This window comes from Sinocyclocheilus anshuiensis, unplaced genomic scaffold, assembly GCF_001515605.1.
Source record: "Sinocyclocheilus anshuiensis isolate Anshui unplaced genomic scaffold, SAMN03320099.WGS_v1.1 scaffold532, whole genome shotgun sequence".
NCBI classification, from domain to species: Eukaryota; Metazoa; Chordata; class Actinopteri; order Cypriniformes; family Cyprinidae; genus Sinocyclocheilus; species Sinocyclocheilus anshuiensis.
In genome coordinates, this window is record NW_015555819.1 from 280,161 (window position 1) to 298,102 (window position 17,942).

General features: G+C 37.4%; 1 protein-coding gene across 1 annotated transcript in view; it reads left to right on the forward strand.

Annotated features, from left to right (window-relative positions):
• LOC107675239 (protein BANP-like) overlaps positions 1 to 17,739 on the forward strand; it is a 44,539-nt gene extending 26,800 nt beyond the window's left edge. The window contains exons 11-12 of the mRNA XM_016469518.1: positions 9,356 to 9,496; positions 16,813 to 17,739. Coding sequence (XP_016325004.1) covers positions 9,356 to 9,496; positions 16,813 to 16,923 — 252 coding nt within the window. The 3' untranslated portion in view covers positions 16,924 to 17,739. The remainder of the gene's footprint in view (positions 1 to 9,355; positions 9,497 to 16,812) is intronic.
• The last annotated feature ends 203 nt before the right edge of the window (positions 17,740 to 17,942 follow it).

Genomic DNA, 17,942 nt, shown 5'->3' on the forward strand with positions numbered 1-17,942 from the left:
TTTGTCGTTTTATTGAATTTGGACAAGACAAAAATGTGCTCAGGAGTTTGAATATCATTCACAAGCCGCATCTGTGTGTTCAGTTGATGTAACTTTTTCCCTCTGTAAATGTGTGTATATTTATATTGGTATGTATGCAATTATGCCCATTTGCAATCCAGAACTTCAAGTTTCCTCTATCTCAGTATTGAAACCAGATGTGCGCAGAGCTCGCAACCTTTAAGTACCTGCTGTAGGATCTAAATTCTCCAGGATTTAACTTCCAGCCCAGTTGTTGTCACAACCTTGAGGCTTTAGTCCCAATTTGAGCTCCTAAATGAATTTACCCTTTTTACCTCTATTGGAACAAGGATTTTCCTCTGGTTATAAAACAAAACATTCTAAATTCTAAATAAAATGGTCCAAGGCTTTTTGCGATCCCAGTGATCGTTGTGTCCTAATGGAGGGGATTGTATTTCACAGCATTGTTGATGCTCTTGCCTGTCTTGGGTCATGATATTGGAGTTCTGGAAGCTAATGTGGACATGGCAGGGATTCAGAGGTCTTCTCACAAATATTCACAAATAAATCCCTTGGTAGTCTAATGGAGACAAGTTCTCATTGACCTGCTGCAAGTGTTGTCATCGGTGGACACTTGAGTGCACCAATCACATTGCTTGACTGTCCTCATTAACACAACAAATCTTCTTCGTGAGAATCTCACCTCTTGTTTTACTGCCAGTTGGATGCAGTGAAAACATCTGATGAACAAGATGCAATAAAATCATCAAGTCATGAAAATGTATGCTGCTCTGAGATGCTTTCCATTGGAAACATTGAAAACGTGGAGGAAAAGCACGAGGTTTGAAGGCGGGACTGGACTCTGTGTCTCCTCACAGAGGTTGTTTCAAGGTCATGCAGATATTTTACAAGTTTACAACACATGGAGTGATACGCCATAGCCTGTCAAATCAGCAGTATAATTAGAAGCATAATGAAGACAACACAAAGAAAAGACTTGACATTTTGACACTAACACTGAGGCTTTATTTCTTTGTTCCCGAGAACAAGCGTTGCAGCTCGGGTTATCTGCGTGTTGATAAATTTGATGTAAAATAGAGTTATTTATGTCATTCTGTCTGCTCTTTGAATCAGGAGTCTTATAGATGCGTGTCTGTTGTATGAATTGTTCATGGTCTGTTTAATCCCTTTCCTTGGATATGCTGTAAAAGATGGGTTTGACTACAGGAGGAGTATCTCAATCTTCCACAGGAGTCATATTTAAGGTTGTTGTTAGCGATTTGAGTATTAGGATGTCAAGCTAATTTATCTAGAAGATATTTTGTTCTCGTTTCTTTTCAATCCAGCTTGAAGTCAAACCATTAGTTTGAGAAACCGCAAAGCTTCACTTTCACAGAATATTGTGAAATTGCTGTTTCATTTGGTTGTCCACCAATTCGGTCATGGAAGTCATACGTGTACGATGTGTTACGATGAGGCTCAGTCTGAACCACCAGTTTGAACCATTAGTAAAAGGAGAGACTGTAAAACTGTACCTTATTTCCTAGCATTTCTTGACACCTTCATTTGAACATCCTTCCTTCTTAGCTTGTCCCCTGTTTTCCAAGCTTCCTTCAGAGCATCCTGTGTTCTTCCAAGCGTTCTTTCTTTCTATCTTCATGTTGTCCATTCCAAATGTCCTTACCTTCCTTTTAAGCTTCCTTCCAAACTTCTTCAGAGTTTCCTCGCCTTCCTACTGAGCTTCCTTCCCTCCAAGCTTCTTTTCTGTCTCATGTTTCCTTCAAATCATCCCTCCTTTTGAGTGTCCTTCCAAATTTCTTCAAAGCTTCCTCAACTTCCTACTGAGCTTCCTTCCCTCCAAGCTTCTTTTCTGTCTCATGTTTCCTTCAAAGCATCCTTTCTTTTGAGCTTCCTTCCAAACTTCTTCAGAGCTTCCTCGCCTTCCTACTGAGCTTCCTTCCCTCTGAACTTCATTTCTGTCTTATGTTTCCTTCAAATTATCCTTCCTTTTGAGTGTCCTTCCAAATTTCTTCAAAGCTTCCTCAACTTCCTACTGAGCTTCCTTCCCTCCAAGCTTCTTTTCTGTCTCATGTTTCCTTCAAAGCATCCTTTCTTTTGAGCTTCCTTCCAAATTTCTTCAGCTTCCTCAACTTCCTACTGAGCTTCCTTCTTTCCAAGCTTCTTTTCTGTCTAAAGTTTCCTTCGAAGCATCCTTTTTTTTGAGCGTCCTTCCAAATTTCTTCAGAGCTTCCTCAAATTCCTACTGAGCTTCCTTCTTTCCAAGCTTTTCTGTCTAAAGTTTCCTTCAAAGTATCCTTTCTTTTGAGCTTCCTTGCAAATATCTTCAGAGCTTCCTCAACCTCCTACTGAACTTCCCTCCAGGCTTCTTTTCTGTCTCAAGTTTCCTCAAAAAGCATCTTTCCTTTCAAGCTTCCTTCCAAACTTTCTTACATTCCATCAGAGATCCTTCTGAACTTCGTTCCTGTCCTAAGCTTCTTTCCCTTTGCGCTTCTTTTCTGCCTCCTGAGGTTCTTTCGTTTATTTCAAACTTTCTTCCTACCTTCTAAGCATCCTTACCTTCCTACTGAGCTTCCTTCCTTCCATCCAAGCTTCATTTCTGCTTCCTAACTTTCATGCTATTTTCCTATACCTTCTTTTTTACTTTCAAACATCTTTTCCTTCAGTTCTCACATATTAGTAAGTCAGATCATTGTCCAGAACCAATGGCCAATGTCAAATGTTACAAATTAAAAATGTTACCAACATTTGTGATGACTAAGCTAAACCCTGCATTGCTTCAACATTACTAAGAGCATAACACGTGTGGAGGTCTAGATTGGCCACAACGAATGGCCATGTGATTTTCAAACAAAGCACATGGAATAGCATCATGAGCATTTCATGATGACTGAGCTAAACCTTGTATTGCTTCAACATTAGTGATGTCATGCAATGACTAATTATTTGGAACTGAATATCCACTAGAAATTATATCTGCTTCCAGGCTCAAGGCAATGTTAAATTGGTGTGGATACAGTACTGTTGGATGGTGGCAGCCCTCCAAGTTTGACTTTTAAAGAATGAAATAAAAAGATCGTTTGGGGTTTAAGAAGATATTAGTGATGGCACCCACCCGTACAAGCCTAATACTGTATCTTATGAGACTAGCTTGTTTGTGTGGAGACTTTTTTGTAATGTATCAACCACATACTCATCAAACAGGAATTAGCCGTTGAGCTCAAATGTCCGCAGATGTCCTCATTAAATAGTGTTCAATGTTGGGGTGAAAAACAGATTTTGGATACAAATTTAGACCCGTCTTTACTGTACAACCGTTTTTTTATTCTGAAGTTCCTCTGTCTGTTTGTGGGAGGTTTTGCAGCAGAAGTGATGTATGACTCTCCGAAGGTTTTAAGGGGTTCACTCAGTTTGTCCAATGTCCTGTTGGCCCTCTTTCTCTCTCAGAACAGTTAGGCCATCACATCTGTCCTGGCTTAGGTCTGGCCTGCTCCAGATGCACAAGTTGTTGGACTTGTGTAGAAATTGGGCGGAAGTGTTTACCTTTCCAGAGAGACTTTTTTTCATCATACTGACAGCTCTTGAGGGTATGAGGGAACTGTAAATGTTGCTGGGAGACTGACCTCTTTCACAACACAGTTATTGAACTGTGCAAAAAAATTGTTTGGGACCTGCATAACGAATCGTGAAGAAGCATGCAGATTTCATCAAGCTTATTAGTAGATCTTAACCAATTTTCATGTAGCTAGTCAAGAATCGTACACACTGAGGACGACACTAGAACGGCAATAATGAAAAATGGAGTATGGGAGGAACGGCATGTTTGCACAGTTGGTTGTTATGTTTCAGCAAGGCCCCAAACGAAATGTTTTTGAATTAAGCTGCTGTTGTTTTGTTCCTCGTTGTCTTTGCTCCAGTTCCTCAATGTGTTTGCTGTCCTACTCTGCTGCTGAAAGCATTACTACATAAGAGAAAGATTTATTCGGGGTCCTTTTTTTCATGTTTGCTTTTAGTCCCATCAACCCAAGCTGACAGCAAATCCCGACTCGCTCTGCCAATTTTTAAACCCTTTGTTTGGCAGCTCGCCTCTATAGAGATAGCAGATTTGAAGTTTGGTTGTTTTCAAAAGAAACCCGGCTGGGCACAGGGGTAGGTTAGCTCATGGAGACCCTTGAGAAAAGGGCACAATCCATTTCAGTTTCAAATGCATTTCAATGTGAATTCAATCCAGCCATGAGCGAGAAGGCAAACGACTGGCTTGGTTATTTACTCTGTTTGCTCTAAGAGTTTGATTTACTCGCTAATGACAAACAGAACACAGATAACTAATGTCTCAAATGAGGCCTTTCATTTCTGTCAAAGTCAGCAGACCTCATGTGAACACACCGGTTCAACTCCGAATGCACGTTGTGACATCATGACTGCTTTGGCTCTGGATTTCACCTTTTTCTGGCCAAGATTGGTGACACATCAGCCTCGTAACAATTCGGCAAGACCTGTAGCGACTTTTGGACGACTCCAAGAGCGTCTCTGATGTGATGCGTGTTTTGAATTAGCTTTACTTTATTTGATTGTGTTGGAACCACGTTCCCATGCTCGGTGGAGTGGAGAGTTGTCTTGAGAACAGTTGCGAGGCCCGGAAGTCAAGCGATGAGAACGGGTTTACATTGCTATCCGATCGCAGACATTCTCCCAGCATCATAAACTCTCATTGTGTTAAGTTGCACAGCTGAGCATACAAACAAACCTCACTTGCAGTTTTAAAATTCCTGTTGTTGTAGCCGTGCTTGCTTTGACAAGTGTTATTCAATGGGTAAATCCCCAGAACGCACTTTTTAATGCGGAAAAAGTGCATTTCCTTTTTTTATGAGGCCTGACGGATGGTTTCATATGGATATGTCATATGGATGCTCAGTGAGTGGCACGCTTTATTTGATTGTTTTCATGATTGCCTGCATGAGAAAGTATCCAAGTTTTAAGTTGGTGCCTCCTGTGTGTGTCTTTGCAGTTTTCTGGTTCAGATAAATGATGGTATGAGAAATGGGAAATGTAAAAAGACGTCCCTCAGCTGTGAATTATTCTTGTTCCCAATAACTTCAGATGTTTGTGTGTGCATATCTCTGTGCTTGTGCATGTGTTTGTGTTTAAGACCTGCTGGGCCATCCTTCGGTTGTTCTCATGCTATTCTTTGTTTACCAGAGTAAATGAGTCAGTGACACACAAGTGTCCATGATAAAGAAAATGGTTTAATGTGGTTTTCAAAAAAAACATTCATACCATTTTTGACCAAAATGTTAATGCAGTGACTGTCATGTGGTGCAGCCATCAAGTAAAAATAATAACATATTTTCCTTACACCTGCCACACAAGTGAGTGTACACAATCATTATTTTCCAAAAAGTGTTCAAATTAAAAAAAAAATAGCATTCATTATTAATAAATACCATTAGGTTTTAGGGAGCCGCAACACGACATTTTACTAACCTTACCTCATCATAAAAAAAATCTGTTATTTTAATAGACTTAATGACACCATTATGAGGGTCTGCAGGAGTCCTACCTAAGATATAATTTTCCTGTTTTGATTTTAGTTTTGTTTTTTGTTTGGTTTAGTTTTGTTTTGTTTTTGTTTAGCCTAGTTCTTTTTTTTTTTTATTGTTATTCATTTATTATATTTTAGCATTGTTTGATTTGTTTTTGTTATTTTGTTTTTGTTTTGTATAGTTAGTTTTTTATTTGGGTTTATTTGTAGTTTTGTTTGGTTTGTTTGTTTTTTCATTGGTTCTGTTTAGTTTTTTGTTTTTATTTTTTTTTTCTTGCTTTGTTTTGTTTTTGTTTTGTATAGTTTTTGTTTTTTAATTGGTTTTTGTTTCTTTTTGTTTTTCTGCATGTTAGTCACACCATGTGACTTTTCAAGATTTCAAACCCGTTTTTTAATTAGGCTTTTTTCATCATGATAACAGGACCCCCATTTCAAAATGAACAAAAATGCTTGTCATAGAAGAGCTGTATTCAAGTCACTGTATGTATGAAATGCATTTTTCAATAATGTTTCATCCCATTTAAACCAACTCAAAATCATACACTCTAATTATTACCCCATGATTCGACTGGCAACATCATCTTCTATTCGAAAAAAGGAGTCGTTGTGGCAAAATTGGCATCTTTACTCGATGCCGTTGGAGACATGGTGGGCATCTAAGCATGCCACTGACTCACGACTTCAAAGTCATCGTCTGCGCTAGAATCCGGGATGGGGGCGAACTGGATCTGAAATTGGGGTTATTGTGGGATTTTTATGCAGCGCAGCAGATTTTCTTTCTCCTAATTGGGAGTGCATGGCAGTTCTGTTCCCACTCGGGAGACTCAGATTTGATTGTTTATGCCCACACTGTGCTCTGAGGCGCTGATGTTGTCAAGACGAACCGGAGAGGTGTCACCACATGGAGTCGCAGCAGAGTTGTAATGATTAACGATTAGTGTTTAGTCTGAAGTTCACGTTTCATTTAAATTCTATCCCACATGGCCGTTTTTGAATGAACGCCGTGCATGTGGAAACGGTCAACTGGTGCAATCGAGAAATTACTGACTCACAGTTCAGGTTGAAGACTAGTGCCAGTAATTGAAGGGAAGCCGGAGGATCCAAAACCATTGTGACCACATCAGAGCGCCTTTAGTGGTCAGATGATGTGTAATCAGTGTGTTCAGGCATTCGAACACGATGTGCGAGAGTATGCGATCATGCATTAACATGCAAGTGTTTTTGCTTTTATGTGCCTGTTTTGCGACGAGTTGGCAGGGGATGGAGATGTGTTTGTGAGAGCTCAGCTGGAAACTAGGCCTTCCATGGGGCTGTTATGATGAGCGTTTGGATGTAGTAAATCCCTGGCTTGATTTGAATTAGGTTTGCAACACCACTTAAACGCCAGATCGAAATTTCAGACTTGGCAATCAAGCAAGAGCATTCAAGCTCTCAGTTTTATATTATATCACATAGTTTTGCACCTTTAAAGAGCAGGTCATATGGTATTCTAAAGTGTCCTAATATTGTGTTGGAGTCCCCTACAACAGGTTTAAATGCATCTAAGGTCAGAAAACATTGTAATTTTCTCAGAATATACATTTAATATTAGAGTCATTTGCCAATGATTTCTAAACGGTTCGTTCCAAGCAAGTTCGGAGCAAACCCCTCCCTTCCATAAGCCTACTCTGCTCTGATTGGTCAGCTGGCCAAGCCTGTTGTGATTGGCACAGAGAGGAGTCCTTGAGCAAGTTAGCGAGCGCTACCATTGACAAAGCACCTTTACATAGAACAATAATATAGTGCTCCAATCCGTTCTTATAATAATGACATAAAATGCAAAACACTTATGCAAGCGAATGCCCACAGCTAAAGTTTAGCTGCTAAACTGTGAACACTTAAAACAATAATGGTGGATACGTTAGCCGAGTGCTAACGTGACTAACTGATGAAACGATACAGTTTGTAAACCAAAATATGTCTACTGTAATTTTTGAAGAACGACAGACAAAAGACGCTCTGTATTTCGCGGGCAGGCGGGGATTATGCAAATGTGTTACCCAGTGACGTATACCGGTAACAGGCAAAAGATTCAAAAATATGACGACTCGTTAAGGCGGTTCAGAAATCGACTCTCTTTTGAGAGACAATATCTTTATTTATCATGTACTTTTTTGATTAACAACTTTGCAGATTGTTTTCATTTAAGGATAGCTACGTTATAAACTGCAAAAGAGATATTTTTCAAAAACCCATATGACCTGCTCTTTAAATCCTGAAACAGTTGCTTAATGACTCGCAGCAAACAAAATGCATTCTGACAATCCTGATTGGCCTGTTACTATGAGAATGGAAAACAATTCCTCCCTTTGGGCTACGTCCGAATCGATGAACTATCATAGTGTGTTTGGCTTCAGCTCCAGTTGCTTTATGGGATAGCAAAGTGTCTCAAAGTTGCATACTACAGAATCCAGCAGATGTTGTACATCATCCAGATGTTGTTCGCCTACTGTATTGTAAATACTTAGTACTGGACTTCCTACTCATTTGACAGTGTTTGCATACTGTATGCAATGTTGGACTTTTGAACTTTCTGACAATGTGAAAAGAAGAGCTGAAAAACAGGTGCACATTAGTGAGGTTTATGACAGGCAGTTGCATAAGCTATAGAATGAGTGGAAACATTAGCAGATTAAAATGTAAACCGTGAGAAATGTAATTTTGTTTAAACAATGGGATGATGGATATGCTGGTGAAAGTTAGAAAGGAACAATCAGTGTGGATTGAAGCAAGGAAGAAAGCGGTAATAGTTTTAGAAAGGAAAGCACAATGATTCATTTACACAAGGTATTGGAACATACTTAGATAATCATGGATGTATATCATTTCCATATTAAAATCAAATTATCATCAGTATCTCACCTTCCACTCATAAATAACATTTTGAGGAAAATTTGATCCTAGAAGCAGCGTTAGAGAATAACTACCATTCAGTGGAAAACACAAAAAGATGATTGCATTTGTTTAATACAATCAAAAAGCTCTGCAAAATATTTCAATATATATTGTAGCTATTACTGTGACTAAATATAAAAAAAGATGATTGTAATTTCCAGACCTAGAAAAAAAAATAGTTTAAATAAATAAAGTAAATTAAGAATGTAATTAAGGATAAATTAAGAAAGGTCCTGAAAAACTTTTTTTTGTTGTTTTTATTGATTTATTATTAAAAAAAAAAAATTGTGGGAAGTTATCTGTTTCAGTTTGACATTGTCACTCTTATTTAGATCCTAATACAAAAAAAACCTGTGCTTCTCATTTAATACTTTATTTCAGCTTTATTTCGATTTCCAAAAAACATTTTTAATCGTTTTAATTTTAGTTGTAGTTAACAATAACCACACTGATGCACATCTCAATATAAAAGAAAATCATTGCAAAAGTAACCGCATACCCAGAAAGCTTAGCGACATGAAATTTGAACGGATGATAATTTGGAGCTCATCTGGTTGTTTTGATTCTTCATATGAAGAATATTTGTGCTGGTAGTTTAGAGAACAGCTTGCACTGCATTTTACTGTCTGATTTCAATTTGACAGTCACACCGCTCACATGTAAGACAGCATTAGTCACCGAAATTAGTCACATCGCCACTTAGGAATGATTCTTACTACAACCATGTAGCCATGTTGGGAAATTTAGCAGTTGTGTTGTGTCTAGAGCGCTTTCCCACAGATAAATAAGCATTCGGTGTAGTTGTTTCCTCAAATGTTAGCATAGTGCTAATGTTTCTCATTTTTCCCACCTATTTCTTAGGTTCTAAGAGGACCGCAGCTCATCGCAGTGGCGTCGACCGACGGGACCGGCGGGGTTGACGTGTCTCCACTCCAGGGTAACGATATTCAGGTGCAATACGTCCAGCTGGGAACAGTGACCGACCACACCGGCACAGTACAAGTGAGATAAGCCAAAAACACAGTCACACACACAAACACAACTTACTGTAATAACGTTTTCATCAATATTGTCAACATTGTCTGTGGCGTACAGCTGTTTTATTTCAGGGAGGAGTGTTTTCTGTCTCAAAATGACTACCGATGTCGCACTAGTGTGTGATGAATGAACCAATTTGTGGTGGGCGGCAATTCTGCGCCAATTCTACGGTACCAAAATTTCAGTATTCGGTACCAATACCAGTGAAAATCCACGGTTCTCGGTACCAATTTCATTTCGGGGGGTTCCCCGTTAAAAATCGCGTTATGAGGATAAAATACGCATATTTTGGCGGGGTTCCCCTGGTAAAATTTACATTCCAGGAGCTAAATATCACGTTAATGGGGTCGTTTTTCGGACATGAAAAACAACCCACGGCAACAGTGTTAAAGCATCCCAATTCCGCGGGAAAACCACGGACTTGGCAACACTGGAAGAGGATAGCTTTCGGATAGCGCATCAAGAACCGGGTTGACCGGGTACTCGGTACCACCGGTACTTAAAAAAACCTGGTACCGTAACGTTTTCATGTTTTTAGTACCGACTTGGTACCGAAATACCGGGTCTTTTGACAACACTAGTGACCAATATGTATAGTCAAACTCGCTCTCTCACCATGTGTTCTTTCTAGAAATCGTAGGCGGTGATTTTAACCTGCTCTCCGCTCTCACTTTCGGCTAATCAGCAACCCAGATCAGTTTGTTTTTCCTCGGAATAATAAATAGCCCTTAGTTGTCCTTTTCCTCCCTGTCTATTTTCTCATTTTTATCCCTCTTTTCCATCTCATGCACTACATCAAGTTTTCAACATGATGTGTGTTTTTACTCTAATCACTTCCCTATGATGCCGTTACGGCGTTTCGGAGCCGTGATATGGCGGGCACGCATATTCAAACACATTTAGAGGTTCGACAGTCATTACAGGTCACCACATTTCCCCAGCTGCACTCACGTGTTTGATTCATGTGAGGCTTCAAGCTAGGGTTGAGCAGCGCAGGCACAATTTGACTGCATATTTGACATCTGCTTTTACGTTTCTGTCTTTGGAGAAGAAAAACTTTTTTTAATGCAAAACAAAGAACAATCAGTGTTAAACCTCGTGATGTGAAATTAGTGGGTCAAATTTTGGTTGGCAAAGATTTTGTGGCGAGATCAAAAACTGTGACAATAAAATTATTTGAATTAAAGGAATAGTTCACCCAAAAATGAAATTAAGCTGAAAATTTATTCAGGCCTTCCAAGATGAGTTTGTTTCTTCATCAGAACAGAGTTGGAGAAATGTAGCATTACATCACTTGTTCAGCAATGGATCCTCTGCAGTGAATGGGTGCCGTCAGAATGAGAGTCCAAACAGCTGATAAAAACATCACAATAATCCACACCACTCCAGTCCACCAATTAATGTTTTGTGAAGAGAAAAGCTCTTCATTAAGGCATTTTTAGCTTTAAACTGTTGCTTCTGGTTAAAATACAAGTCCATAATTCTCGAGTGAAAAAGTCGTCTCATCTGAATCAAGAGAGAAATCTGCACAGATCAAGCACTGTTTACAAGCAAAAAAAAAAACTTCTAAACAAATATGTCAGTGGATTTTGATGTGATACAACAAAAGGAGATAGACTTTTTCACTGGAGGAAGAGTTCTGAATTATGTTTGGGCTCTCGTTCTGACGGCACCCATTCCCTGCAGAGGATCCATTGGTGAGAAAGTGATGTAATGCTACATTACTCCAAATCTGTTCAGATGAAGAAACAAACTCATCTAATTTTCATTTATGGGTGAACTATTCCTTTAGTGTATACAGTTGGCACTGTAATGTATATCATTAACACTGCAAGATATTAAAAATACACTATTTATACATTTCAAAATTGCCAAGGTCAAGGAAAACCTGGAAATTAGAAAAAAAAAGTGATTTTATATAATTAATAAAAATTTACATTAAATTCTAATGGAAAACCATTTATAAGTAATGCATTTCTTTAATGAACATATTTTTTAGCACTTAAATATTTAATTAAATGTTTTTAATGTTTGTTGTTGGTTTAATGCTCTTTTGTTGGTTTTGATTGCTTCTATTGTCCTTATCTGTTAGTCGCTTTGGATAAAAGCATCTGCTAAATGACTAAATGTAAATGTAATTGGATAGAAAAATTAGTAAAAGCTTTAAAAATCATGACATTTTTATAATGAGCAGTTTAGTTTATCAAAAAATAGTATTGAAAAATCATGAAAAGACATTAAACCAAAAGAGTAGGAACCCTGTGGAAATTTGAAGTTGGGACTGTTTCTGTTTGACACACGTTTTTTTTTGTCATTTTGCACATTATCATCAAATAAAATTGAGTGAAATGGACTATAACGAATGAATATAATGACATATTGACAAAATTAAAATATTTTCTCTGAAAGTCAAAATACTGAAGCAAAAAAAACTGTAAAATCAACAATGAGAACATCAAACATTTCAAAGCCCTTTGTTGTGAACATCCCTCTTACATTTTTTAAAAATGTGTTCTCAAGCACTCCACAGACACTTACGGCACTAGCACGCACCCCCAGTATGGCTTTTGTGAGCGCAGGAATGTGAGCTATTTGGTAACAGGGAGGAGGACGAGGCCTTTACCACAGTTGCCCTTTAAAGTGGTTAAGCTGGTACAACTAAAACCTCTTTAGACCTTTGGGCGCTTATGGTTTAAATAGTCTTAAAGGGCATTTCCTGCTTAAAATCAGTACTTTTTTCAATTTGCTTTGTTAATACACTTTGTGCACGATTCATCATTGATTCATCAAAAAAAAAAAACGTCATCTTTCAGTAAAATGACATCACTTGCTCCGCCTCTGAAACGACTTTCCTTTACCGATGACATCACCAAGACCTCTTATCTTTCAGCCCCTCCCCCTTCTCTATACTCTGCTGTAAACAAAGGCCATGAAACACAAACAAATGTTCCCCTTCCTCTCTTTGAAGTGCATTCTTTCATTGGATGTGCTGTATCTGGGCCAGATTTGTTGTACGGCTTGTTATCTGAGTGACCTGCATCTTTCTTTTCCTCTTTCTCTCTTTCACTGATACACACACTTGCGTTTTGGCCAACCTTCAATTATGTAGTGTCTAGGCAAGCTGTAGCAAACCCCAGAAAGCAGTTTGTGGGAACGGCCTGATGATTGCCTACGTACCCAGACCCCATCAGACGGTCTTAGATTTACCTCTAGCCTCACTTGTTGCTTTCCTTGGTGGTCTGGACTCCTTCCAAATTGGCTCTGCAATTATACTGTACACATCAAAGCTGTTGGAAAGTTGTTAATGGGCATTGATGCTTGAACAGAGCACAGCATGCACAACATTTGACGCAATCTCTGCGAATCGATTATAGATTACTGCCGCTTTGTGACAAACCACCTGTCAGTGTGACACGGGAATAAAATAAACAGCTGTCAGAGGAAATTAATATGGATTATGGCATGAACTCACTCAGTGGAGCTGTGCTGAAGTTAGAGAACTGAAAAACTACCTGCTGTTTTTGGAGAAATTATTTGGTGGGAAATTTGTTTACATGTAAATCAATTCTTGCATGTTTAATATCTCGCTTTATTTTTTTAAATCAAAATTTAAAATAACATTTTCTCTTAAAAAACGTATCTATATCACAGCCTGCCTAAGGACATTATGTATTTCATATATTTTCATTAAAAAATGAGGTAGAGTGTCTACATACATGCATACAGAAATAAATTAATTTGATTTGAAACCCTAACCAGTCTCAACTAGTCACAGCTGTGATTCGATTTTTCATCCATTTTTTTTATTGTAGCCACACCCACAGTAAAATTTCATAGCCACACCCACAGTGAGATCCTATTGGTCCAAATTCCTGCTCCACAGAGCTGTGTATTAAAGATCAAATATAATCTGAGTGGCTGTAATTGTTGTGTTGTGCAGCGTTTTTTATTTAAAACTTGGACAGTTATCTGTCATATTCATAGTCATATTTAGTTGGAGAGCGTGTCAAAAAACAGCAATGAAAAAGAAATTAAATTATATATTTTAATAACATTTATTAAGAGTAGAAATGAACCTCAGTGAGAAAAACAAATAAAATAATAAATACATACTTACATACCATATATTTGGATTTTAAGTAGACACTGGGGACAAACATAAAATATAATGATTTACAAAAAAATAAATAAAAACTTTAGAACATTAGTGGACCTCAGGGAAAAATTCAAGTAAATAAAAAATAAATAAGTAGGTAAGTACGTGAATTTTAGGTAGATATTAGGGCCAAAAATGTAATCTAATGATTACAAAAAATATATAAATAAATAAAAAATACTAATAGTAATAATTGGAAAAATTAAATGAGTAATAATAATTGGAAAGATTAATATTTTAGTAAAGTTTATAATTGTTTTTAGTGAATTTTAGGTGGACATCATGGACAAAAATAAAATATAATAATTACAAAAACATTAAAACAAACGAACATCAAAAGAACATTAGTGGATCTAAGGGAAAATTCAAGTGAATTTAAATAAATGTTTTAAGTGCATATTAAGTGGACATCAGGGACAAAAATTAAATATCATGATCACAAAAAGAGAAATAAATAAAAAACTAATAGTGGACATCAGGTAAGAAATTAAATAAATTAAAATAAAAATAATTAAATTTTTACTTTATTGACCCATTGCAACCTACTTGGGGAGCTAAGAAGCCAGGAAATGACATCCAATGCTTTAAACCAGTGGTCACCAACCTCTTTAGGCACGAGATCCCTGACCTCGGCCTTTATGAAAGACAAGATCTACCTATTGAAGAATTGATAGAAAAAGACATCCCAGATTGTACTTCAAATTTGAGGCCTTTTACTTAGTATTTTAATTAGTGATGCGCCGATCATAGCTGATTCAGAATTCAGATTTTTCTTTTCTTTCTTTCTTTTTTTTTTTTAACTAGCAAATTGGATTCTGATACTGATACTGATTTTTAAGCAAATTTATTTATTGACTCTTTGCTTTATAACAAACAATCTGGCTTTAAACAAAAATAACTAGCCATTTGAAATTAAGAGGCAACCACTGCATTTTAATCACGATCTACACGGGCAGTTGTTTTTTATTTGATTAGATTAATTTCAGGATTTAAAACAAAAACAGAATGGTCTGACTTTAGGTGTTATTTATTATAGTAAAGCTTAATAATTGGTCAACTTATTCACTTGAATCGTTTAATTTCAAGCTGAATGATTTCAGACAGCCGTCTTCTTGCGTCTCACATATGATGCTCAGATCCTCCGTTGGCATCAACCTCCATCCTGTGGTCACGACGCTTCTTCCTATGTGAGTTTCAGGATTATTTCAATCGCTCTCATCTGCTGCACGAAACATGTGGTAGTGTTTACAGCCATTTTTCATGAACACACCCCTTCATTTTTTTCGTTTAATAGCTTCCATATTGCACATTGGATCGCCACAGATAAAAAATGGTCGAAAGTAAGGAGATGTTTGCCAGGAAGCTCTGTTCTCTGTGCAGTCCGACAGAAGTGTCAGCTCACTTACTCAGGGCTGTTTGAAACTGATGCTTTTGAGCTATTGAATCATTGGCTCTAATGAGTGCCCTCTTGTGGAGCCACAGGAAATCGGCCCCTGAGGAGTTTACACTTAACACCTCAGATGAAAAGCACAGGCCGCGAGTGTCTCGCATCAGGCGGGCTGTGTTTTAAGAGTCTTGGCACTTGGGGGCCAGGCCCTTGAGTACAGTCTGAGCTTTGCACCGTGCAGGTGTGCGGTCTGTTCCTCTGGCGTGTGTTGAGGAAGAAATTACTCACTGCTCATACTCTGAAGTGACTCATCCTGCGTTGTCTCCCCCTGCATCACTCCCTCTGCCCTTCTTTTTTTTTTTTTTTTTGAGATAGTTTTTCATTTCGACGACTGAGATAAAGTGTAGCCTTCATCTGACCCTTTACTTTCCTCCTGGTTTTCCATCTCTTGTTGTTGTCTTGGTCTTTGTTTTCGTTGTATCAATCTGTACACCTGTCAGCGTTGTATTTGTCTGCTTTCACTGCCTCCATCAATATGGTAAAGCGCGACGTATTAAGCCTGGGCGAATGACGGTATATACCGTGCGGCGATAGATGTGCATCAGCTGACTGACAGTGATTCAATTATATATGGTATCTTAATCAAACAGACATTTCCGAACGTGTTGCAGACAGACATTTCCATTCAATGTTGTTTCTTTAATGCCAAGAATCCATTTGGGTGTTTCCATCCAAGATACACTGTCACTATGAACTTCATGAGTTAATGCAGTATTCAGCTGTTTGGTCAACGTCCTATATATCAGGTATTTTACACTGGCTGCAAATATCAACTCTATACTGGGGGGGGGGGGGGGGGGGGGGGAATTGTAAAATAAAACAAAAACTAAATAAATAAAACTTGAGAACATTACTGGACATCAGGGAAAAATTAAATACATTTATTTAAATTAAAATGTATTTAAATAAATTTACGTGGATGTTAAAACATATGTGTGTATGTATGTATATATATATATATATATATATATACACACACACACACACACAACAAGATTGCAGAAAATTCACATGAATTAAAAGTAAAATTAAAATACCTAAAATAATGTTTTAGTTTTTTCATTTACTTTTTAATTTTGTAATTCTTATTTATTTATTTTGTATTTTTCCCATATGGACCAATTGATAAGAAACCACATTTATTATCACATTTATTAATGTTTTTGAAAGAAGATTGTTTTGTTTAACAAGACTGCATTTATTTGATTACAAAATACAGTCAAAAACATTACAATGTAAAATAACTCTTTTCTATTGTAATATATTTCAAAATGTAATTTATTCCTTTGATGGTTTTTATAAATTAAATTAATATTTTTTTCCCAGTTAGGGTTAGGCAACTTTATTTCATGTGACTTTTTTTATTTATTTTTTTTATCTCACAATTAATACAATTCATAATTCACTGCACGGAATACATTGCAGTTAGCACAGACCATGTTTATCCTGCATGTGAACTTTTGTCCTTGCATAGTTTGTTTATGGTTTTCAAGGATCAGGTCGACATGGTAAAATTAGCTCTAATATTTCATCCAGTGGTGTGAATTTGAGGTGGAACAGATGGAGATGGCAGATGGAGGAAATGTTCAGAAAACCTGTTTGAAGCAATCATTTTTGCAGTTGTATTTGGTTTTCTAATGACACAAAAATGACACATTCACTGTTTTTGGTTCTCAGGCTGAAGCTCTGACTCCAGCGCTGCAGGCGGAGATGGACGTGAAGGAGGCCATTCAGCTCCAGCAAGCCGAGAACGGAGAGGTGGTTCAGATTCAGATGCCAGGCACTTGAGTCGCTCGTGCAAACTTCTCACGTGTGCATAAACAAAGATATTCGGCTAAAGCGTCAAGGAGCGGGCGAACCCGAGGAGCGTGGCCACTCAAACTCAAATTATCTACCAAAACCACAGCCGTCAGTCAACAATTTTCAACTAATTCCAAGTAAAACAAATGCAATTTGTTGTAACATGTCAGCTCGTATGGAAACTACTGGCCATCCCACCAAAAACAGTCACGGCGTCCAGTCTGCTTGGTAATGTATAAGCAATGCTGGCTTCATCGCTGGCTTATTCAATCTCTCCGACACTGAACAAAACAGAAAAGAACAGAAGGCTTTTTCCTCTCCGGTCTATCTGAAGTACCTTTATACGCAAGGAACAAGCATGTTTAACTGAAAATTCAAGCAGACGGTTGAGTTACTGGGTTTAAACCGGTCACAAGTGTCATTTTTAGTACATGAGCATCACACTTTGTAGACTTTTGCTTATATGATATTTCAAAAAAGCAGCCGTTTAAAATATGCTATAAACCATAATCCGAGATTTTTCCGTTTTGCAATCCTTTTGTGAATTTTGTGTGCGTGTGTGTTTGTATTGGTGAAGATCTGGGGGTTTATTTGAGGGCTGCCTGTCTTCATTCATCAATTATCAATTTGTTTTCATAATGGTTAGTCTAAATATTTTTTGTTTATTGTACAGAAAAAAATAAACTACTGAAAGATTTGTGGCGCTTTTGTAGGGCAGTTTACGAATACACAGGAAAATGACGACAGTGAACTGTGTTAATGTAGTATATAAAATATGTACTTTTTCATATATATATATATATATATATATATATATACATATATTTGTGTATGAAGTATTTGTTAAAACTGAATAAATTGCCTTTGTTTTGAAATAGTGTCTCGAGTAACAAATGACAATCTTGATGCAAAGCTGAATTTCCAGTAGTCATTATTCCAGTCCGATTTTTTGCTCAAGAATAAAATTGAAAAACGACACTTTTTTTTAAATACAAAATTTCATTTAA